This window comes from Mirounga angustirostris, unplaced genomic scaffold, assembly GCF_029215605.1.
Source record: "Mirounga angustirostris isolate CCGP_5_RB_7025 unplaced genomic scaffold, mMirAng1.0.hap1 SCAF_16, whole genome shotgun sequence".
Taxonomy (NCBI): Eukaryota; Metazoa; Chordata; class Mammalia; order Carnivora; family Phocidae; genus Mirounga; species Mirounga angustirostris.
The window spans coordinates 13,636,164-13,661,054 of NW_026991724.1; the positions used below are offsets into that span (position 1 = coordinate 13,636,164).

The window sequence follows — 24,891 nt, forward strand, 5'->3', positions numbered from 1 at the left end:
TCCCACTGAACACAATCTCTCTTTTACTCAGGTTCCGTTCTTCCTTCCTTCGAAGCAGAAGTCCTGAAATGGCCGCTGCATACGGAGAAATCTTTTACTGCCCCGACCTCTAATCTCCAAAGCTCTGTCTCTCCCTGTCTCTCTTTCCCTATCATTTATGCACCCCTCGTCCTCAAAACTTTTATGGTTGCCTGTGTCCTTCCAGATAATGCCTGGCATTATCCTTGGCCCGGTATTTAAGATCTATCCCCTGCCCGGCCCGGCCTGTTCTCACTTTTCCCCTGATTGTACCTTAACCCAACCCCCAAAGACCTTGACTGTACCTTTCCACCCTCACGCTTCTCTCATGCTGTTCTCTCATCCAGGAATGCTGTTCCCTGTCCATTCACATATCACATTTATACCTCCCACCCCCGTACTCCGAACACGTTGCCAAGTCCTTGGGGAACTCCAATTTGCGAGGGAGGGACAGAGGGGTATTGACAGAATTCCCCAGCTGACCCATGATCCATTTTTGGTGCATTAATCCCTTTTCTGATTCTCACAGGAAACCTAACAGTGAGGCAGGGATTTTATCCCCAGTTTGGAAATACAAGAATTAATTCGGGGCATCAGAGCCTCATGGAGACCTATCCAGGATCTCACTGAATAGTTGAGAAGAGCTAGAGTCCAAAGCCAGGCCTATGTGATTTTTAAAAATCGTTTATGAGGGAGCTGTATTGAGTCATAGGGGTTCTTTCTCTGTTCTGCCTCCGAATCCTTTGGCCAAACATGTGCACCCCCTGTGGCCTTTTAGCTCTCCTAATGGTGTCTGTAGATGAACAGAAGTTCTTAATTTCAATTCAGTCCATCTAGTCTTCTAAGGTTAGCCTTTTTTTTTTTTTTTTGAGTCTTATTTAGGAAATATTTCCTGCCCTCAATATCATGATGATATGCTCCCTTGTTTTATTCTAGGAGGTTCTCTATTTTACCCTCCACATCTAAATCTTTTAAGTTTAGGAACTTGGCAATATATAGAAAGGGTTGCAAGGAACACAGAGGGTCCAGGACACAAGCCTGGGCCTCGCAAGGGGCGGGCAGCCAGCCCAGCAGTGAGGAGCCCAACCCTTCCGTCAAACTGTGCTGATTTGAATCCCAGGCCTGCCATTTCCAGGCAGCTTTGACAAGTTGCCAGCCGGTGCCTCAGTTTTCTCCTCTGTAAAATAGGGGAGAGGACAAGATGACATCCTTCCTAAAGCTGGGGTCAGACCCAGAGGTTAATCTTGACGAGGCCAGGTTTCAAGTAAATGCCCAGTAAGGGTGAGCAATTCTTAGGGGTCTGAGGAAAAGGAAAGAAAAAGAGGTTAGAGAGGCTGGTGGGAGGACCCCTGTGCAGGGAGTTGCCAGAAGGGGCACAGGGCCTGGATCATAATAGGCTGCATTGCAGGGCACTGGACGTGCATTTCTGGGTTATCACTGTCTATTTTCAGCTGCCCCAGGAGGGAAGTTACGTTTAAGGAAAACGAGGTTCAGAGAGCTTAAGTAACTTGCTCAAGATCACACAGCAACGAAGGGCTGGAGTTGGGGTTTGAGGCCAGGTTCACATAATCCCACACGGCGCTCTTGCAGGCTGCAGAGAGATGGAGAATGCCAGGAACAGGGAGCCAGCTGACTTCAGCAGCCTGGAGAGGGTGGTTCTGTGCATTCTTCGGCCAGGCCCTGGAATGCTAAGATTTGAGTTGTCAGACATTGAGAAGAACACAAGTGGGGGTACAAAGTACTCAACTGAGACATCTGAACAAAAGAAATGGGGCAGCCTCTGAGGGGTGCTGTATCAAGGACAGTAGTCCTCAAGCTCAGGCGCAAGTTTAAGTACCCTGGGTGCACACCAGTGCTCAGGCATCTCTGCCCTCCCCATTCCTATTAGCAGGGCTGTGGCCTGAGCATCAAGATGTTTCAGAGCTCCCCCTGGGATTCCAATGTGAGCTAAGGTTGGAAACCACTCAAGTGGAGGGTTTTGCAGAGAAGGGAAACAGGACCATAGTGTTCTGAGAGGGTAGAGGGAAGCCGGTGGGGGATAATCAAGAGGCTGGGGAGGGAGGGACAAAAGTGACAAAGGAAGACCCCTGTGGTCTTGGGAATGGTTGAGGTCAAGGGCACAGAAGGAGTTTAGCTTAAGGTGGAAAGGGGAAATGACCCCAAAAGGGATTTATAACCTATATGGGGAAAAGCCAGTTTCACTCTATTGTCCCCTCAGCCTTGTCTGTGGATGGAGGCACCCATCTTGAGCCCAGGCTGTACCACGGTTGGTGGCCAACAGGTGGGACCAAAAATGTGTGAACCAGGGCACTGGAGCTTCCAGGCAGAGGAAACAAACTGGGTCCAGGACCTCAATCAAATGCATCTGTGCACCCACCCATTCACCCATCAACTTTCCCTCCAAGTGGCCAGTGAGCACAGTTTGATTGCATCCCTGCTGCCCTGGGCTCTGAGGAGACAGGGCCCAGCCTACAAACATGGCCTTGACCCTTGTGGATTTCAGTCTTTGGGGTGAAACCAACAGTTGAACTGTGAATTACAGATCAGAGTGGAAAGCGACATGGTGGAGTTAGGGAGGGTGTGACAGGTGAGCACAGAGAAGGGGGACACACCATGCGAAAGGTCATGAGGGGTCATTGAGGTCTGCGACATGAAGGATGAGAGGCATTTTGGGGGGAAGTGGAGTGGAGGAGAGCATAGGAGAATATTCTAGGTAGAGAGAACAGCAGATGCAAAGGTTTGGAGAAGTGTATTTTAACAACTGGGAGAATTTTCTAGGGGCTAGAGCACAGAGAGTGTGTTGTGGGGGCAGGGAGGGTAGGGATGCATCTTCTAGTCTAGGGAGAGTGGGTGGGGAGCCCCAAGGGGTTCTGAGCTGGGGAAGACAGGATCAGACTTGGGTTTTGAAAGGACTTGAGTGGATAGAAGGGGGCAAGACCGGAGTCTGGACACCAGTTAAAAGATGCCCAACATTAGTAGTCATCAGGGAAATATAAATCAAATCCATAATGAGATACCACTTCACATCCACTAGGGTGCATATAACAACAACAAAAATTACAGCAAATAATAAATGTTGGTGAGGATGTAGAGAAACTGGAATGCCTAGGCCCTGTTGGTGGGAATGTGAAATGGTGCAGCCCCTGTGGAAAACAGTTTGGCAGTTCCTCAAAAAGTTAAACACAGAATTACCACATAACCTAGCAATTCCACCCCTAGGTATATACCTGAGAGAATTGAAAACAGAGGCTCAGATTTTTGTACACCAATGTTCATAGCAGCATGATTCACAACAGCCAAAAGGTGCAAACAACCCAAGTTCCCATCAACGGATGGATAAGCGAAATGTGGTATATCCATACAATGACTTATTAGTCGCCAATAAAAAGGAAGGAAGTACCGATTCATGCTACAACATGGATGAACCTTGAAAACATTACACTAAGTGAAAGAAGCCAGACACAAAGGCCACATATTGTTGCATTCCGTTTACATGAAATATCCAGAACAGGCAAACCCATAGAGACAGAAAGCAGACTAGTGCTCGCCAGGGGCTGGGGCTGGGGGAGAGATTTCTTCTTTTTTTTTTTTTTTTTTAAGATTTTATTTATGTATCTGAGACAGAGAGAATGAGAGAGACAGCACATGAGAGGGGGGAGGGTCAGAGGGAGAAGCAGGCTCCTTGGACTCGGGATGCGGGACTCGATCCAGGGACTCCAGGATCATGATCTGAGCCGAAGGCAGTCGCTTAACCAACTGAGCCACCCAGGCGCCCCGGGGGAGAGATTTCTTAATAGGAGGTTCCTTTTGGGGTGATGAAAAGCGGTGATGGGTACACAACACTGTAAACGTACCCAATGCTACTGAATTAGACACTTTGAGATAGTTAAAATGGTAAATTTTATGTTATGAGTATTTTACCACAATAAAGAAAAAAAAAAGCTGTGTCATGAGTTATTAGCCTCCCAAGTTTTCCCCTCCTCCTTCATCCGGCAAACACCAGACAGTTTAGCTGGTGGTTTTCTTAACCTCTGCTCCCCGAGGAGAAGAGCCAGCCAGTTGCGGGTGCCCCTGCCCCCAGACACCCTGGCCAGCTATAGTCAAATGGAAGCTTGGGGCGGGGGGTGGGGGTTGCGCAGCGGCACCGGGTGGGCAAATACTGAGGCCAGAGAGCTTGAATCATCCTAGCCGGACCTCAAACTTCAGCCTCCACATCTTTATTTGAGGGGGTGGAGCGCCCTCTGGTGGGCAACTGGAGAGCAACCAAATTCTAAGACGTTTGCGCTCATAGGCCAGGGCGCTCATCCCATGGCTCCCCAACCGGAGGAATTCACCTGGACATCCGTTGCTGATGAAGATGTATAAACCATATAAACACAGGCACCAAACACTTCTTCCCTTACTGACTCACTAACATTATCCGCTCAACTGAAATTACTCAACTAGCAAGGTCCTGCCTAGCCCAACGAGCTGCCCCCGCTCCCACCCCCCAGTGACTTCGGGGCACCCAGTGCGGGCTAAGGAGACCCGGGAGGCCAGCGAGGAGCATGTGGTGTTTGGCTGAGCTCAGTGTGAAGGCAGGGAGAGCCCTCTGGGCAGAGGGACACGGCAAAGCGTGGCTAGGCCCCCGCTCCCTGTTGACCTGGTCCCTGCACTGACTCTCTCCTCCCCCACTGTCATGCGGAGGCCAACTCACGGTTCGTTACCACATGCCTTTCCCAGGAGAGCCCGGCTACGGAGCCCATCTCCCCCATCTCTTGTTCTTCCTACCCACCTCACACCCGTGGGTGGCCCTGCGTGGAACGCTTGGATTCTGTGGAACGCACTGCGATTTCCGTCCTGGATCAAGGCATCATTAAGCAAAACCGCTGCCCTTGACTGTCGGGCCCAGTGGCAACTGCCCCCCACCCCCTCACAGTCTTCCACAGCGGCTCTACTTAGGAGTTTACAATACGCGCCTCTAAGATTTCCGGGGTGTGGGGGGGGGGTTGAGGGGAAAGTTTGCAATGCGCTGGCCTAAGCGTTCTAAGGGTCCTTGGGACCCCGCCCTGCCTGGCGTCGAAGGTGCACCCCACCCCCACCCCCACCCCCGGCGGATTCCCCAGGAGAGTGTTCCACCAAGGGCTCAGACTCGGCTGCCCCAGGACTCTGCTCCAGGGATACCCCCGGGATAAGGGCAGGGAGGAGCTGTCCCGCGGCCTCACAGGGGCGGTTCCGGGCTTCCCGCGCCCTGCAGGGAGCGAACCGGCCACCCGGGGCCGCAGGGGGCCGCGGCTGGCGGTCACTGGCTGCTAATGGCTTCTCGCGCCCAAGTGCAGGTCGCAGGGCCCTGGACGCGCGCAGGCCCGACGCTCCTGCCTCTCCTCGCACCGAGGCCAAAACAGTGCCAGGGCGGGAAGGCGCGCGCCCGGGCCGGCCGGGCAGTGAGGCGGCAGCAGAAGGCCGTCACCTGGCTCCGTACGCCGCGCGCGGTGGCCCAGGGCGGCTGGGATCCAGAGCCTCGGGTCCCCATCCTGGTAGCTCGTGGGCCAAGGGCTCGCAGGCCAAAGGCGGGTGGCTGACACGAGGAACGAGTGGCCTAACTGCCCCTTACCGTGGCTGGCTGGAGGAAGTGGGCCGAGCAGCGCGGAGGTTTCCTGGAGGCTGGGCTTCGGCTGAGAGCGGGTGGGATTTCCGTGGCCAGCAGGAGGTGGGGGCCACACTGCAGGATCACCGGAGCCACCCGGGCCTGGGAGGCAGTGGCAGGGTGAGCTGGAGCAGAAGGGAGGCTCGGGCCGCTGGCAGCCCGAACGACAGGCGGGGGAGCCAGGGCCCAACAGAGCGGGCTCAGACCCAGAGCTAGAGCCCCGGCAGCACTGGGACGAGTTGGATTTGCTGTGGACCACATGGTCTGTGCAGCGCCCGGGGCCTGAGAGCAGGGGGAAGGGAGCCCGTGGACTGGGGACTTGGGGCGAAGGCCGAGGTTCGCCTCATCTCCAGTTCCCCAGCATTGGTCAGCCCTGGCCTGTGGAAGGGGAAGGGTGTCCTCAGTTCCCTATCAAGAGACAGGCTAGGAGACAGCGTGGGCTTGTGGTGTGGCGAGAGTGGGGACCTCAGAGGCAGAGGTCCAGAAGCCTCTGCACACAACCCCCAACCCCAGTGCCAGGAGGAAAGGGGTACCAGCCCAGGAGTAGCTGTGACGGGCCTCTTCTTCCCCCAGGTGACACTGGAGCCTTGCCTAGCTTTGGCCTTTCACCCCAGGCTGTCCCCTGACCTGCTGGGTGCCCATGGACAACCACATTTTCCTCTGACCTGGACAGGGCAGGACCAGATGCCCTCTGAGGGCGCTTCCAGTGTGACAGGCCAGGCTGGAAGGGCGTGCTGTAGGGACAAAACACACTGGGACTAAGGGAGAAAGGCTTTATTTAATCCTGGCCCTTCCAGGCCCACAGCTCCAGTTCAGAAAAAGAGCTTTTGTGAGGGGACAGAGGTCTCCAGTGCCATGGCTCCTTTTTTCCTGGTAAGGCTCCCACTGGACCCAGGCAGCCCTGGGCTGGAGTAAGGAGCACTGAGGATACAAGATGGCAGGACTACTGGCTGATGGAGCCGTGTGACTTCATGAGGCTCCACAGGTGTCTAACTTTCTTCCTCCTCTTGTCCTTAGAATCTGAACAGAGCACCTGTCCTGGACAGTAACAAACCTAGAGAGAGGGAGAAAACCCTCAGGGACCATCTGGGTGGGAAGGGCCTTGAGTTCTGGGACCAGCCCTCACCCTGCACTGACAAGAGCCTGAGACCCAGAGAGACCGTGGTCACAGAGGACACTGGTAGCAGATCCCAGACAGTAGGTTCTGTCCTTAGTGGTTCTTGACCCTCCTAGAATCCCCGCCTTGGTCTTGCCACAGCAGAGAATCAGGGTCAGATGAGGGGGAAGAAAGGCCATGCTCGTTCCTATGTTCTGGGGCTCCAGGGTCTGACCTCCACCCTTCCTCAGCTCCCAGAGTCTGGGGGCAGAGCAGTGGGACTTACACACAGTGGCATCCCCCAGACACTCTGCTGAGGTCCTATACCACATCATTAGCTTTCTAACAGGAATGGCTCCTTTGAAATACTCAAGGTAGCATCCCTAGCTAACACTGGTTGCTCAAGCTACAGAACATGCAGGAGCTGAGGTCACTGGCCTATGGGGGTGTAAAGTCTCTGTGTACATAGGGTGCACTGTGTGTGACTATGTGTGTCTATGGGAGGGTCTGTGGAAGAGCGGTCTGAGGGCTCCTTGGGTATGAGTGTGTGCGTATTTCATTTTCAATCCTTAGAGGACTGTGACTGAACAGCTCTTTATTAGATTTTTTTTTAAATGCCTGCTAATGTCATTTTTCTGGGTTTTATTAGATTACTTTTCTCTTGATTATAAAACTTATCTTTACATATTAAACATCTATATCATAAATTTTACAAAGGTATTCCTTTTTGTGCTTTATCTTTTAACTTTATTTGGGATTATTAAGAACATAAATATTTAATGTATTTATGTATATTTTATATATATTATATATATTTTTTCTCCCACGAAATTAAAAATTTACTCATCTTTTCTTTCTACGGAAATCTTTATTGTTTATCCTCTTTACAAAAGTGATGCATGCTTGGTGTCAAAAATGAAAGGGAAGTAAATTTAGGCAGAGTGAGTATCTACATGAATCTTCCTATCCAAGAACAAGGTTTCTCTCTCTCCCCATTTATTTTACCTTTTTTGGCCCTCAATGGAGATTTCTTTCTCCATATAGATCCTGTGTAATACTTAAGTTTATTCCTAGGAGAGCCACTTTTCTTGATGCTGTTGGGAATGGGATCTTTTCTTTCATCATATTTTCTAATTGGTTGTTGGTATAAGACAAGCTATTTATTTTTGGTTGTTACTTTTTAACCACTCATCATTCCTGATTTTAAAAGTAAGATGGAAAAGATGTGTTTCCATGGGAAGATGACGTATTGATTTCCCTCAAGGTTTTCTACCACGGCGAATCTGATGATACCTGATCCATTTCATTAACTTTGAGAGTTTTCTACATCCTTCTCATTACGATTTTCCTTCACTATGGACACTTTGATGCTGACTAAGTTGGAAGCTAAACCTGAAGGCTTTCCCACACACATTACACACATAGGGTTTCTTCCAAGTATGGACAGTCTGATGTATAATACAGTCAGAACTATAGCTGAACCCTTTGCCACACTCCACACATCTAAAGGGTTTCTCCCCAGTGTGGCTTCTCTGATGCCGAATTAAATGGGCATTAACATGGAAGGCTTTTCCACACTCCTTACATTGAAAGGGTTTCTCTCCAGTATGGATCCTCTGATGTACAATATAGTCAGAACTACAGCTAAATGCTTTTTCACATTCCATACATTTGAAAGGTTTCTCCCCAGTGTGGATTCTCTGATGCCTAGTTAGTTTGGCATTGATACTGAAGGCTTTCCCACATTCCTTACACTGATAAGGCTTTTCTCCAGTATGGATTCGGTGATGATCAAGTAGGTTTCTTTTAGAAGTAAAGCATTTCCCACACTCATTACATTCAAAGGGTTTCTCTCCAGTGTGAATCCTCTGATGCTGCATTAGTTTTGCATTAACGTTGAAGGCCTTTCCACACTCATGACATTCATAGGGCTTCTCCCCGGTGTGGATTCTCAGATGCTGCCGCAGCTGGGAGTTACACCTGAAGGCTTTCCCACATTCATTACACCCATAGGGTTTCTCCCCCGTGTGGATTCTCTGGTGCTGGATTAACTTCCCTTTGACACTAAAGGCTTTTCCACATTCGGTACACTCATAGGGTTTCTCACCTGTGTGGATCCTTTGATGCTGGATGAGTTTTGCATTATTACTGAAGGCTTTCCCGCACTCCTTACACTGATAGGGCTTCTCCCCGGTGTGAATGCTCTGATGCTGCCGCAGCTGGGAGCTGCACCTGAAGCCTTTCCCACACTCATTACACTCATAAGGTTTCTCTCCAGTGTGGATTCTCTGATGCTGAATCAATTTTGCATTAACACTGAAAGCTTTCCCACAGTCACTGCACTCGTAAGGCTTCTCTCCAGTATGGACTCTCTGGTGTGTGATATATGCAGAACTGCAGCTGAAGCCACTTCCACACTCCTTGCACTGATAGGGCTTCTCTCCCGTATGGATTCTCTGATGCCGACTGAGACTCCCATTGACGCTGAAGGCTTTGCCACACACCTTACACTGATAGGGCTTCTCCCCGCTGTGGATGCTCTGATGGGTGATATAATGGGAACTGGAACTGAAGCTTTTCCCGCACTCCACACATTTGAAGGGTTTCTCCCCACTGTGAAGTCTCTGATGCCAAATTAATTTTGCATTAATGCTAAAGGCTTTGCCACACTGCTTACACTGATAGGGCTTCTCCCCAGTGTAGCCACCTTGATGCTGAGGGTTACACCTGAAGGTTTCCACTAATTCTTCACATTTAAAAGATCTTTCCCCCGAATTAATTATTTCATCCTGAATAAGTTTTGTGTCAAAGCTGAAGGCTCTCTCCAATCCTATACGTTCAGGGGGCTGCTCTCCAGTGCTGACGGTGTGACATTGATCCAAGTTTGGACTCTGACTAAAGAAATACTCCTCCCCAGGGTTGCTGCCGTCTATCACTATTCCGTCAATGACGCTGCAGTTTTCTTTCTTTATGCTTCCTACTAAATGGACTTCCTGCTGTTTCTCTAGAATACAGGCTTCTGAAAAGTCTGTGTCCTGGGAAAAGTCCCTCTGAAGTTCAAATGATGTATTATGTTTTTCTTCATACATTTCCTTTATCAAATTATTGTCAGTCTGGACATCAATATCTACTATTAAAAAAACAGAAAACATAAAGTATCATGTAAGATCCATGTTAGAGAAAAGAAAAGAACTGTGGTAAAAGGAATAAAGAATCATAGGTAAGGGGCGCCTGGGTGGCTCAGTCATTAAGCGTCTGCCTTTGGCTCAGGTCATGATCCCAGGGTCCTGGGGTCGAGCCCCGCATTGGGCTCCCTGCTCCGCAGAAAGCCTGCTTCTCCCTCTCCCACTTCCCCTGCTAGTGTTCCCTCTCTCACTGTCTCTCTCTCTGTCAAATAAATAAATAAAACCTTAAAAAAAAAAAAAAGAATCCTAGTTATCAAGGGTCTCTTGAAAATCGCCAAACTAGGTCAAAGAATCTAAGGTTCATCCGTAAGGTGGAATAATATGTAGCCGGTAAAACAAACAAACAAACAAACAAACAAAAAACAAATCCATATATGTTGATGTGAAAATATGTCCAAGATACACTGTTAAATGGAAAAAAAAAGCTGAGAAATGGATGTACGGTAGATTCCATTTGTATAAAGGAAAAATAAAATGGGCCAATATATACCTATATATTTGTATGTGCGTGCCTAGAAAACTCCTGGAAGAATACACAAGAAACTGAGCAAATTGGTACAGGAATTTTGGGAGATTTTGTTCTCCAGTATGCTTTATACACTTTCTGTACAGTTTTGAGCAGGAACGATTTAAAAAGATTACCAACCTCTATGCAAATAACCAGTAACATAAAGGTTAAATGTGACAGCAATGGAACAAAATCCTAGGTTTTATCCACCGGATGAGCATTCTTTCCATCACACCACACTTTACTCTGCAGTTTTTTCTCAGCTATCCCTGTGTCCTTAAGTCCCTTGTTGATAAAAATGGAAACTGCTTAAGAAGGAAAAGGCACAGGATCCAACATGTAGCAACACAGGATGGCACAGGATCCAACATGTAGCAACACAGGATGGCAAGAGTTTACAGCACCAGGAGGTGAAAGGCAAAGAACTTTTTTTTCTTTTCTTTGAACTTAAACTCATGGCTTTCCAAAATTTCTCCTTCGCCTTTAGAGAAGCCATCTTCTTCTCCTTACTTTTTCTTCTTCCTCTTCCCTCAATCCTGAAATTGGTTAGTCCCTAATGTTGTTTTTGTTTTTTTTTTTTAGATTTTATCCATTCATTTGACAGAGAGAGAAAGCACATAAGCAGGGCGAGAGGTAGGGTGCCTGGGTGGCTCAGTTGTTAAGCGTCTGCCTTCGGCTCTGGTCATGATCCCAGGGTCCTGGGATCGAGTCCCACATCAGGCTCCCTGCTCGGCAGGAAGCCTGCTTCTCGCTCTCCCACTCCCCCTGCTTGTGTTCCTGCTCTCACTATCTCTCGCTCTGTCAAATAAATAAATAAAATCTTTAAAAAAAAAAAAAAAAAAGCAGGGCGAGAGGTAGAGGGAGAGGGAGGAGCAGGCTTTCTGCTGAGCAGGGAGCCTGACGTGGGGCTCAACCCCACCCCGAGATCATGACCTGAGCCAGGCGACTGAGCCACCCAGGAGCCGTTGTCCCTAACATTCTTTTTGAAATCCCTACAGTCCCAATAGAGCTAAGGATCTTTTGTTCCCAAATTTCTCAAAACTGATCTCAAAATGCTGCCTCTATTTTTCATCTCTCATCTCTCCTCAACCACAGGTAATAAGCCCCCTGCCCCAGTATTTCATTCTAATCACCCTCAAGAGACCCAAGTGACCTGGATTTCCCTAGCAAGCATTTTCAAAACTGTTGGTCTTTTCCCAATTATAAAAATAGTAGTCATCCCTAATATCAGAAAAGTACAAAGAAGAAAATTCAATTTACGTGAAATACAACCACCTAACAACTACATCTAATCTTCTGATGTATCTCCTCCCCCAAAGATTTTCCTTCCAATCATTTTTCTAAAAATGTTTTTATTCAAAATTGAAAATATTTTTCTTCCTTAACACTAATAATGACAATTTTCCATTATCTTTATTCTGTAAAAATATTTTTTAAATTGCTAAATAGCATTCCATCCTGCAGAGGTATCTTAAATTAACCAATTCTCTCTATACTGAATGTCTGGGTTATTTCCAACATTTTATTATATAAAATTATGATGAACTTTTGTGCATGCACATCTTTGTCTGTATCTCTGATTAGTTTATTAGGATACTCTAGGAGGAAATATCCAGACTATCAAGGACAAACTTTTAAAAGGCTCTTGATATGTATGGCTGAAGTACTTTCTGGAAAGACTACTGATTCACATTCATCCCCAAAAGTCTATTCCAGTTTGGTGTAGTCTCTCCATCAGTATAATTGTTCTCTGTATGAGCCAGGGAAACTGAAGGAACTCCATGAAAAACTGCTTTTTGCTTATTTTCCTGCTTCTATTCTTGCCAGGACCTGTACCCCACCCCACCTTGTACACACCTTACAGTACAAATGATGTATGTCCTTCTTATAAGGGTCAAGGAGTTAATGACTTTTGGGGGTCTTCCAGCACGGGTGATAACACCTAAGGAATGACCAAGCAGGGCCATCATATACGTTTTCTAGACCACTGACTCTAGACCTCTTGATGCCAAAACCCCCTGGCTCCAGGCAATACGTGCTTTATGGAGGACACCTGGACACTTGTCTTTGTTCTGACCAGTTCCTGGGTGTCTGAAGAGGACATGTACACCAGATCCCAATCCTCAATAAAAACCCTAAACCCCAAGCAAAGGAGAGACTCACTCTCTTTTCCTTTCTGAATCTCCCAAACACTCCATCTGCTATACTCTATCACTTATGCTATTCAATAAACTCTGCTCTCACTTCCTCCTGGCTCGCATTTGGTTTCTACCCTACTCAAAGCCAAGGACCCTCTTGGCTTGTCCTGCAGGACCCATTCTGGGTCCTTGGACCCAGCCTACTTATGTCAAGTGTGTTAGGTGGAGCATCTCTGTTTTAATTTGTATCTCATTGGTTTCTACTGAGGGTGAAGCTTTTTCACATTGATTAAAATCTGTACTTCTCATGTGGATCAAACACTTATAATCTTTGCCAATTTTTCTATACTAGTGCCCTTCTATTTACCAAATCCTATGGTGTGGCAGATGCTACTGGTTACTTAAGCAATATCCATTCTCCCTTTTTCCTTACTAACACGTTCTCCAATTTTTTTGAGGTAGCAATAGAAACTACAGCTAAAAACTGTATTTTCCACACTCTCTTGCAGTAGGGGGGGGTCATAAGACAGTTCCAGCAAATGAGATTTAAACAGAAGTCACCGAATGGGCCTTCTGAAAGTTTTTTTAAAAGAGTCAACTCTGCTGACGTGGGCCTTGTGCCCTGTACCTACCTTCCCCTTCTGTCTGCTTAAAAGCCATTTGATTTCCTGCTCCAATTAACCTACACACACTAATTAATGTTTCCATTCTCAGTTTAGATCATGATGGTTATTCGAAAACTTCAAAGACTTCAGTACTGTCTGCTGACTATGGAATGAAATCCAGACTCCTCTGAGGAGCTCCACAACATCATTTTTCCCCCCTTCATCTGGCTGAATGACCACATGAACAAAAATCCACTGAATCTATCTTTTTATTCTTTAAAAAAAATTTTTTTTAATTTTATTTATTTATTTATTTATTTATTTATTTATTTGACAGAGAGACAGCGAGAGAGCACAAGCAGGGGGAGCGGCAGGCAGAGGGAGAGCAAGAAGCAGGCTCCCGGCTGAGATCATGACTTGAGCCGAAGGCAGCCACTTAACCAACTGAGCCACCCAGGTGCCCTGAAACTATCTTTTTAAAAAGGAGGATTCATTGAAAGGATACAAGAGAATCTATGCACCACAAATGCAGTAAGTAAATGGGAAATCACAAGAAATGGGAAATCATCTGGCAACTACTCTGCTTAAGCCAACGAGAAGCTTGCTACTTCAAGTATGGTCTAGGAACCAGAAACACTGGCAGGACCTGAGAATAGAAATGCAGAATCTTGGCCCTATGCCACACTTACTAAATGACAACATGCATATTTGCAAGACACCCAGGTGATTCACTTGCACATCATTTGAGAAGCACTGAATAAAGAGCACTTTCTCCCTTCCACCTTATTTCCCACAGCTTACTATATAGAGCTGTCTCCTCCAATAAATAAATAAATAAATAAATAAATAAATAAATAAATAAATAAATAAATAAATAAATAAAAACTAATACTTCATTGAGCACACACTATATGTTAGGTATATTATTCCATTTTCAGGGATAAAAACACTGAATCTTAGAGAACTCAAATAACTGACCTGCTTAAAGTCACAACTGGGAAGTCATATAACTAGGAATAGCAGTTGGGATTGGACCTCAGTCAAGTCTACTTCAAAGACTGTACTTTTAACTGCCAGGCTATTCTGCCTTTCTGTATAAAAAGACTGTTAATTCTCTATCCATCACATTAAGTGCACAATGCTTAGGAAGTAGCAAGGACCCAAAAACAACATCCATTAATTTCATCTGAGAAAGGCAGAATTCCAAAATTAGGCCTGGAAAGATTTAGAATGAAAAAAGATCTGTTCTTGGAATCAGAAACAGCAAACTGCAAAAATAGTCAGGTCTCAACTGTACCTATCTCTATAAATCATCAGCATTTATTTAAATTTTACTCTCTACGGCTGGCTCATAAATGTGGCATGCTTATATGTTGCTTACGTTGACCTTCTTCTTAAAGAGTTAAACTTTCCCCCATAATAGGCAACCTGTGTGTCCCTTACCAGTCCAGAGGCCCTGGGGGCCTGTTTCTGTTCCATCCACCAGTGGAGATGGGCCCCCCAGCTCACCTGCTCCCTCTAGTTGTGAGATCACAGCAGGTTTGAGAAGAGAAAATCCTGTTTAGGGGAAAAGAAATAGGAGAAACAAGTGAATAATCTCCCACAGATGAGTTCTTAAGCATCTCCTCAGATTGTCTTGGCAATGGGAAGGCAAAATAAGAGCGCTAGGGGATCCTATGCCTAATGACTATGGGAAAGTCGGGGATGGGGGCAATTGGAAAGATGGGGAGCTTGGAAGGTATATGTGTGTGGGGGGGGGAGGGGTCCTGAGAAGGTGTGGGAGGAGTTGGGAATGGCTCAGACTTGGGCCCAGAAGACCTCAAGATATGCAGGTCGGGTGAGGGTGAACCTGAAAATAATGCTGTGTGAAACAGTAAGTTTCTTTTTTCCACAGTGTCTAAACCACAACTTCTAGAGGGAGAATAAAGAGTGCACACCAGTCCCAGCCAAGTCCTGTACTGGCCCAAAAAGGGCTTGAGGTTCACCCTTCCCAGCAACCCCTGACTCAAGGGGGATTAGGAATCTCAGCCCCTGGGGTTCCCACTCAGTGAAGGATTACCAGAGACCCCACCTGCAACCTGTTAGGGGGCAATAAGCCAGGAAACCCCAACTGGCAGAGTCTGGGTCCCAGGGGGAGAGAGGCCTTACCCAAGGAGGCCACATTCCCATAATTCTCCAGCATCACATCCCTGTACAGGGCCCTCTGTGCAGGGGACAGGCCATCCCATTCCGTCTGGGTGAAGTACACAGCCACGTCCTCGAAGGTCACCGACTTCTGAAACAACAGGTTCCTGCTGCCCTAGGGCCAATTCCATGGCTCAGGCCCTAAGTGAGGGGCAGAGGGCAGTATAAGGGTTTGGGGAGGGAGCTTCTGAGGAGCACAGAATTAATAACAAGGGGAAAGGTTTGAGAAATAGCACCTGGAAAGTAAACAATGAAGAATATCTGACATCTCTCATGGCAGGGAACCTCATGCCATATTTTACGTTTATAAAAGATATCCTAAGTTGGGATGACAGAAAAAAAATTCCCATATCAAGTTCTCCCAAAGCAACTCCATTCTTTCAGTTAGGCCCTGTCCTCAGTGGCAGATGCAGCTCAGGACCAACCCACCAGCATTCCCACTTGAGGTCTTGGCTTCTCCATCCTGCTCCCCTCACCTGTAAACCTCCAGCCACCCCCGGATAACAGCTATGGCCTCCATCTGGTCCAGCCCCCGTCTGTCGCCTGACTCCGGTCACTGCCCCTGCTACAAGCACCTCCAGCAGCTCAGCACTGCCCTGACTGGCTATGGTGGGGACAGCAGCCCATTCTGCTTCCAGAGGCGTCTTACTGAAAATCCAACATTTTCTGTTACCCTCTCCCATTCATGCCTCTCGTCCTTTCCAACTTTACCCAAGAACTCACTGTTTCTCTGCATCAGGGCTGATGGCTCCCTTTGGGCAGCTGCAGCCTCTGGTCGCTCTCTCTCTCTCTGCCCCCCTCAGTCTTTTGTAACAACCTTGGGGATGCACTGGCAGGGGTATGCCCTCAATTCCTCTCTGTCAGGATCTGTCTTGCTTCCTTCCACTGACCTCCACCCATCAACAATTCTAGTCCAACCTCTGGGTGAGTCTGCAAGTCACTCATCTGTGACCTTGGAACTTCTCTGAACAATATTAAATGCCTTCACTGCCGCCACCACCACCCTTTACCCTAGTACGTTCGCGCCACCTCCTGAATTCAAACATCCCCCAACATCTGTGCAGGAAATCTCAGCCAGAAACCTGGGGATTGTTCCTGACTCTTCCCTCTCCCTTACCCTACCCCCAGTCCTTTGACTCTCAACATCCTAAAGATCTTTATGTTAAGCATTACTTGAATTGGATTCTTTAACAACTACTTTCCTTGATGAAGCCCACACCACACCTGGACCAATGGAATTCTTTCTGAAGTGGTCAGCTTCTTTTTGAATCACCCCTAAAAATTATTCCCTTGAAAGCCATCACAACTCTGACCACATTAACTTCACAGGTTGCACACATGTCACAGGGATGAGCAGTTAAGAATCAAACACCAGGGCGCCTGGGTGGCTCAGTCATTAAGCGTCTGCCTTCGGCTCAGGTCATGATCCTGGGGTCCTGGGATCGAGTCCCGCATCGGGCTCCCTGCTCAGCAGGAAGCCTGCCTCTCCCTCTCCCACTCCCCCTGCTTGTGTTCCTGCTCTAGCTATCTCTCTCTCTGTCAAATAAATAAATAAAATCTTAAAAAAAAAGAATCAAACACCAGCTATATGACCTTGGGCAAGGCACTCTACTCCCCTTTGCCTTCATGTCTTTTGTGACAGAATGAGCACAACACAGCACCTATCTCAGAGGGCAGGTGTCAGGACTGGGCAATCCATGCAAAGGCTTAGTAGGGTGCCTGCAGCGCAGCAAGCCTCAAACAATGTTACTGGAGTTACTGTGACTATGATTATTCCCAACCTGTAGTCCATGGAGGTCCATGGATGCACTTCAGGGGTCCGTGAAGTCCCTGAAATTGTATGGAGAATTTGGTTTGCATGCTTATTTTCCTGAGCGGGGGAGGGTCTAGAGCTCTTATCAGAGACCTAAAGTTGGAGCCCCTGCACCCAAGGCCTGAAAGCCTCTCCAGGACACAATGAGACATCCTGTCCCATAGGACTTCCTTTTTCCTTCTCCAGATCCCACTCCTCTCATCTCGCCGTCCCCACCAAATTAGAGGCACAGCCAACCTTTGTGATGATCTGGTCCTACTACTCCTCTTCACCTACAGCCCAGTCCCTGGGCATCCTAATGCTCTGCTATCCCCCTCCATTCACATCCATGCATGGAGCATCCTCCATGAGCAGCTTCCATGTCCCCTATTCACCCGAGGAGCAAAGAACCTCGGTGTGCAGACCACTTCACTCCTGCCTTCAGGGACGCTCTCTGGTTGCTTACATCCCTTCACATCACCACTCTTCCCACAAGATCCAGGCAGAAGCAAGGAGGGCCCCTCCAGCTTCCACCACAAAGCTCACCAGCTTCCCTTCTCAGTTTTCTTCAATGTGAAACTGTTCAGAGGAAGAGCTGAAGGAGCCACAGCTCACCTGGGGCCAGGCTGTCAGGAGCATGGCTGCCATCACCTGCTCCCCCTCTCAGAGAAGGGCTGGAGCTGAGGAAAAACAGAGAGAGACAAGTGTGAGGCGAGCCCCGTGCCAGGAGGAACAACACAGCCCCTCGCAGATGTGAGGCGCAGGCAGCCGGTGTCCAGATAGGAGTGCCGCGGGAGTTGCCACAGGAAGAAGGGGGCGATCCGTTCACTGGCTCAGTGGCCAGGACCCCTCCCAGCCATGGCACTGATGCTCATTGCCAGGAACCCTAGGATTTCACAATTCTGACACATGTCACATACACAAGAGCAGACATAAAACGTACTCAGGGCCTAAAGCATAATAAAACAAAGACCCACATAGCAACAATTCAGCTTAAGAAAGAGAACATTACCAAGATCTTGGACTTGCTTGTTTTTCTCTAAACAAGCATCACCCTCGATTACACTGCAGGAGAAGCCAGGCTGGCAGGGCTGTGGCCCCAGCACAGAGACCTGAGTCAGGCCCCTGGGAGCTGGAGGAGACAGCTTTTTCCCTACATCCTGCCTGCTCCCTCACACAGCTGAGTGTCCTCAAGAGCCCCACTATCTCTGTGGAGATCTTGGGCAGCCAGCCTCCCGCATGGCCCAGGCTTACCTTTGAGGTCCCAGGCTGCCTCCTCATGTTCTTCAGCCCTCTGATAGTGAAGAAGCCAGAGCCTCAGCTCCCAGCGAGAGGGGATCACTATATCATCTAGGGTCCCATGACCCAGCACGCCTTGTTCACTGTTTTCAAAACATTTGGACTGCTTATTTTCAGGTTTTTTACTGCTCCCAAAGTCAGTCTTGAAAATATGTGTTTCCCTAAAATATCATCCATGTCTTCTAGGATTTCAACTTGAGTGCAGAGTTGTGGAAAACACAGGTTCACGATTCTTTCCATTTCCTCCATATCTGGAGCCACTGTGCCTTTCCCACTTTTGAATATATGTGCTTTCTACACCCTTTCCCCTTTGTTAATGTTAGGGATGGAACATGTCCCCCCAAGATTCATAGGTTGAAGTTCTATCACCCAATATGACTATATTTGGATATAAGACCTGTGAGGAGGTAATAAGGTTAAACAAAGCCATAAATGTGGAGCCCTACTCTGATAAGGCTGGTGCCTTTATAAAAAGGAGGAAGAGACCCCAGAGTTCTTTTTCCACCACATGCAGACACAGTGAGAAGACAGCCATCTGCAACCCAAGGACAGCCCTCGCCAAGAACCAAATTGTCTGGCACCTTAAACTTAGGCTTTCTTCCACCTCCAGAACTGTGAGAAATAAATTTCTGTTGTTTGAGCCATGCAGTCTATGGTATTCTGTTACGGTGGCCTGAGCAGACTAATAAAGTTAAGTTGAACAATGGTTTGTCTATTTGAATGTTGTTTTATTTTTAAAGAACAAATTTTTCTAGTTATTTAGAACACCACTCTTTTCTATTTCCTTTTAGTTCATTAAGTTCTGCTTTCTTTGTTTCTTTAGCTCTGGAAGAGCTCCACCTCTGTGAGAGGTACACCTTCTGTTCCCTTCCAAATCCTCTGGTCTCAGTCCAGTGCCAGAGACTTTGACCAGCTTTGCGCAGGTATAACCTACCAATGCATCCTCAAGGATCTACACCACATATGGCTGATTCCTGCCCTGGGGCTTCTCTGGTGTCCTGTGAGGGACATCTGCAGATACCTATGGACACCTGCTAGGTCCTGAAAGGCAGAGAGGAGTCAATGCCTGTGAGACCACCTATGACTAACAGGGGACAGAGGTCAATGGACAAATATTTTCCCCTTCAGTCTCCTACATGAGATTCCAAGGCTCCTCAAAGATCCTGCAAGACTGAGCACCAGTTGCCTATGGACAGGCCAGCCTGACAATGCATCCTTGTACTGGCTCTCCCTCCTGTCTCACTCCCCTTGTCTTTCACTCTGCCTTTGGAATACATTCCCAAGTAAACTGCCTGCACACAAACCTCTGTCCTGTGTTCTGCTTTTGGGGGAGGCTAGATTACAAAAGGCTTTTTTCTACTTTTTTTTTTTTTTTTTTAAGATTTCATTTATTTGAGAGAGAGCAAGAATGAGAAAGAGAGAAAGAGCACAAGCAGGGAGAGCAGCAAGCAGAGGGATAAGCAGGCTCCCACTGACATCAGGCTCCCAGCCTGACTCAGGACTCGATCCCAGGACTCCGGGACCATGACCTAAGCTGAAGGCAGACGCTTAACCGACTGAGCCACCCAGGTTTTTTCTACCTTGTTGAGGTTGCATGATTTATTCATTTATTTTCATTCTTTCCTATTTAGCAATTAAAATCTATGAGGCCATAAATTTTCCCTCTGAATACACTATTTGCCACATGCCAGAGGTTTTTTTTTTTTAATATTTCATGTTTTATTTATATTAATTACATTTTATAGCCTGTCAGCAAGTGTTTCGTCTCTGACCACAGAATTCTTTAGGATAGTTTGTTGCTAATTTCTTCTCTGTTCATAATTTCTGGCTTTACTGGCTGGTGTTTAAATAACCTGGTCTATTCACTTCTGCTTTACAGATTTTGAGGGCTTCTTTTGTTGGCTGAAGTGTGAATACTTACAAAGAGAAACTTATTCTATGATAGAAGAACATATCATTCTATTTGAATCTAGTAAATCAACTCTACTAATTTTATTACGTAGCTATTTCTCTGGAATCCATGATTACTTTTACCTAATTAAACTAAGATAGCCAGTAAAGAGCAAACTCTCACAAAACACTGAGCCTGTATGTATCACAGACAAATCTTTTCAAGTCTTTGAGAAATGAGTAATTCCAACACTACTGAAACTGTAGGAGAGAAGAGCAAAATAAGTTTCCTGGTCCTTTTTATGATGCCAGCACAACACTGATACAAAAACCACAGGCCAGCCTCCTTTAGGAATACTGACAAAAAAATCCCCAATATAAAGGCATTGACTCCAATAGTTCATTAAAGTGACATACCGTGACTAAAAGGGATCATCCCACGAATGCAAGTAAAGCTTAATATTAGAATAGAGATTTGTATACTTTTCCACATGAATAGATCAAAGAAAGATAAACACACTCTCCACCCCAACAGATACCAAAGGCATTTGAGATAAAATTCAATACTCATGCTTACATTTCAAAATTTATGCCTTAGAGAAACCCTCATATGTAGAAAATATGTACAAAATAATTCATTATCAGTGTTTGAATACTAGAAAACTGGATACAACCCACATATCCATTAAGAATACATAAATAAATTGTCCTATCATTTTTAAAAAGGAATATTATCCAGCAGCAAAAATGAATGGCTCACAATTACACACAACTACACAGATGACTTTAGGAACATAATATTGAATCATACAAGTCCCAGATGACTACAGACACTACAATGCCATTTGCATAAAGCTCAAAAATAAAATTAAACATTGTCTACAGACATATTTTATCAGATAAAATTATTTTTATAAATAGGTAAGACTATGATTAATGCAAAATTCAAGACAGTTGTTACTTCTAGAGGGGTGGGAAGCTGGGAGCTGGGTTGAGAAGCAGTACTGGAAATATTCTCCTCCTTAGTGGGGTGGTGCGTTCATGGGTACTCATCTTACTACTATGCTTCTTAAATGCCATGCTAGATGCAGTCTTCAGTATGCATGAATAACATTTAAAAAACATACTTATCTCTATGATATGGAGTGATTTCCAGAATATACTGTCAAATGAAACAAGCAAAGTGCAAAAGGCAGTGTGCTACCTCTTGTGTACAAAAGAATAGGAATATAAGAAAATACGTGTGTATCTGGTCATTTGTACAAGAAAGAAATAGAAAGGGGGCACCTGGGTGGCTCAGTCGTTAAGCGTCTGCCTTCGGCTCAGGTCATGATCCCGCGGTCCTGGGATTGAGCCCCGCGTCTGGCTCCCTGCTCAGTGGGAAGCCTGCTTCTCCCTCTCCCACTCCCCCTGCTTGTGTTCCCTCTCACGCTCTCTCTGTCAAATAAATAAATAAAATCTTTAAAAAAAAAAGAAATAGAAGGATAAATCAGAAACTAAGGAGAATGGTTGCCTCAAATATGGGTAGGAAATGAAAGGAGCCTGGGATGGAAAAGAGAATGAAAGGAAATAGAGTAGAAGAGATGAGGAGGGTAGTGCCGCTTCTGAGTTTGCCTTTTTGTTCTGACTTTCATAACCATGTTTCACATATCCAAATAAATAAATACACATATATTAAATTAACCAACCAGGATGGGATGGGGGTGACAACCCAAAAAGGAATACAAACAACATCAAATGAGCTTAACTATACTATAATTGAATAACATAACCACACTGAAGTGGTGGGAAAGAAAAGAACTAAATAACTTTGGAAAGCAGTATTTTAACTAGGTACTATAAGGTTAAAAAGACCTCTGCCCAAATGCTTCTTGAGGATGCAGGATTTATTATTTCATTCTTTCCTATTTGGCAGTTAAAACCTGTAAGGCCGTAAATTTTCCTCTGAATACACGATCAGCCACATTCCAGAGAGGTTTGTGGTTTTTTAAAAAATATTTCATGTTTTAGCTACTATTTTATTATAGTATAATTTTCGTATAATTTTCACGACGGTATGAATGAGCAATTCTGGAACTATTTTATGTGTGTTCTAGAACTGAGCAAATAAGTGATTACAATGTAGACATCATCCCCAAGTCACTGTCATCCCAACAGCCCGAGACGAGGGCCAAGATACCTTGTGGAACTGCCAGCTCCAGAAGACAGTGCTCTCCAAAAGCCGGGCTGCTTCTACTCCCGGGTGACTGGGAGGGGCTCTGCTTTTTCTGTGCTCTCACTGAGCCCTGATTCACGACCCTATGTTAGAAGTCAGGGGCACACGGTCCATATCTGAAATGCATATGGGTAAGCGCCCCTGTACGACTGCAACAGGTCAGAAGACTCGCGATATCACAATCCACCTCACCCCTGCAAAGATTCCACCCACTGGCTGCGCCGACACATCTTCCCGAAAGGTCAGTGGCGTCTTCCCCGGAGACAGTGCGGGGCTTCGTGGCTGTGACAGGAATCCACGCTTCGCCTTCCAATTCGGTCACCAAGTCCAAAACGGGAATCTAGGACGGGCGCAGTCGGACCGCGGACCACCGCCCTACCCCCTCCTCCAGGAACTGGAGGCGCATCCCCACCGCACCCACAGTTACCGGCCAGGGCGCCGCCCCCGCCGGCCGCAGCCCCACACTCACCTCCGCCACCGGCGGCACCACCGCGCAGCCGGAAGTGCGTCACCAGGCCGCGGCCGAGTCTCTCTAGGAGCCGCGTTGCTCCCTCTTGTTGGTGTTCCGGCCCCGCCCCTGCAGCCCGAGTCTCAGTAACCGGGACGCCTGTGCCCCGCGCCCTTGTCCTGTGGGTCCGGCCGCAGGGCCATTATTCCTCGAGGTGGGCTGGGGAAGCACCAGAGGGGAGCTGGATTCACCCCCGGGGGTGGCGCTGGGGATCTGTATTTTAGTAAAGCTGCAGGTGCAACCGGATTTGGGAGTTTCCGGCCCGGGCCTGTGCATCTATCACAGGCTGTCACACCGAAGGCCGCCTTTTTGTAACAACTATTTCCTGGTGACCGCTTTATTCTCCTGTCCTGAAATTCACAGATCGTGACTTAGAAGTGCATAGGTAATATAAACAACCCACATTTTAAAAACTGATGAATGGATAAGGAAGTTGTGAGATAGGTAGATAGATGATCGTAATATTGCTCAGCCACTGAAAGAATGAAATCTTGGCCATTTGAAACTGTGGATGGAGCTAGAGGGTATTATGGTAAGTGAAATTCCATATGATCTCACTCATTCGTTGAACTTAAGAAATAAAATAGATGAACACTGCAGATAGAGAGAGGCAAACCATAAAACAAACTCTTAAGGATAGAGAACAAACTGAGGGTTATTGGACGGGGATGGGTGATGGGTATAAAGAAGGGCACTTGTGATGAGCACTGGGTGTTGTATGTAAGTGATGAATCACTAAATTCTACTCCTGAAACTAATACTACACTATATGTTAACTAACTAGAATTTAAATAAAAACTTGAAATTACAAAAAAAAAAACCCTAATATTATGCTTTAATAGAGGAGATATAAAAGGAAAATGATTTGTAAAAATACACATTTCAGTATATAAATGGTCATGACTGCTATAGACCTAAAGGTCAAATATTTGCCTTTTCACATGGAATGTGCCTGAACGCCACAGCCACAATGCTGTCTTTTATTGAGGTTTCAAAAATCACAAGCTGTGACCCAAAATGGTGACACTTCTTGGTAAGGTTTAAGTGAAACAGTACAATCTTCTTTTGATTTCACAGTTTTATTCCTAGAGAATCAACATACGTTAAAACTGTGTAAAAATTCATTTAGCTGAAAACAGGTTCTGGATTCAGCTCACTTATAAATGGTTTTTACCTACATGAATGTCCAGAAAGACCTGAAAGTCTGCAAAAACTTTTCCAAATAGGTGGGAGCCTTCTATGATTTTCAGGATTCGTGGCACTCCTGGCTCCCATCTAACACCACTAAACATTGCAACAAAAATACTCCCATAAAATTTCAAAATGAGCCCAGGGGAAAGGGGAACAGCACGAAAAGCCATCGATTAGACCATCCTTAGGTACCCTCCCAAATTTGATAGTGCAGGCATTTCTTCTAGCTCTGATCCCTAGGATGCTACAGCACTGGGATGTGGTTGGCGGCCAGCCCTACCTGTCTCTCCAGCCTCTTAGCACTCTCATTCCTCCTCCTCTCTCAACTTCAGTCCCACGTGCTGAACATACTGTTCTCTAAACCTAGAATGCCCTTCCCTTCCCATTCCAACCGTCCATCTTGACTGTTACTTGAAGTCAAGGCTCAAATCCCATTTCCCTTGGAAAGCAAGCTTTTTCTGACCACCCAGAATAAGGCAGGCCCCCAGTTACATGCCATCACAGCACTCTATTTCTCAGTTTAAGTATCTGTCTTTGCTCACTCCGGGAAGCAGGGACTGTATCTATCTTGTTCAACATCATTATCCTCAGCTAAAGCATAAGCCCTGGCACAAAGGAGGCATGTAACAAATATCT

The 24,891-nt window shown here is 46.6% G+C and overlaps 1 protein-coding gene across 20 annotated transcripts; it reads right to left on the reverse strand.

Moving 5' to 3' along the window:
• Nucleotides 1-6,403: 6,403 nt before the first annotated feature.
• ZNF23 (zinc finger protein 23) lies at nt 6,404-23,051 on the reverse strand. Of its 20 annotated transcripts, none has more exons than XM_064581057.1 (6): nt 22,749-23,018; nt 17,699-17,832; nt 17,142-17,190; nt 15,325-15,451; nt 14,620-14,733; nt 6,404-9,870 (listed from the first exon to the last, which is right to left on the reverse strand). In XM_064581057.1, the coding sequence occupies exons 3-6, from the start codon at nt 17,160-17,162 to the stop codon at nt 8,078-8,080; spliced, it is 2,055 nt and encodes a 684-aa protein (XP_064437127.1). In that variant the 5' UTR covers nt 17,163-17,190; nt 17,699-17,832; nt 22,749-23,018; the 3' UTR covers nt 6,404-8,077. The 20 variants fall into 20 exon arrangements, with proteins under 20 accessions (XP_064437127.1, XP_045746744.1, XP_064437125.1 ...); XM_045890788.3 differs by lacking the exon at nt 22,749-23,018 and adding an exon at nt 22,521-22,659 and having other exon boundaries at nt 17,768-17,832; XM_064581055.1 differs by lacking the exon at nt 22,749-23,018 and adding an exon at nt 22,521-22,659.
• Nucleotides 23,052-24,891: the final 1,840 nt, after the last annotated feature.

Excerpts from the sequence above, each read along its gene's own strand:
- ZNF23 (XM_064581053.1), bottom strand. The coding sequence starts at position 17,800 with ATGGCAGCCATGCTCCTGACAGCCTGGCCCCAG. Across the intron at positions 14,734-15,324 it reads TGGGAATGTGGCCTCCTTGG|GATTTTCTCTTCTCAAACCT; the intron begins GTAAGGCCTCTC and ends TCCCCTAAACAG. Across the intron at positions 9,871-14,619 it reads CCCCCAGGGCCTCTGGACTG|TAGATATTGATGTCCAGACT; the intron begins GTAAGGGACACA and ends TTTTTTTAATAG.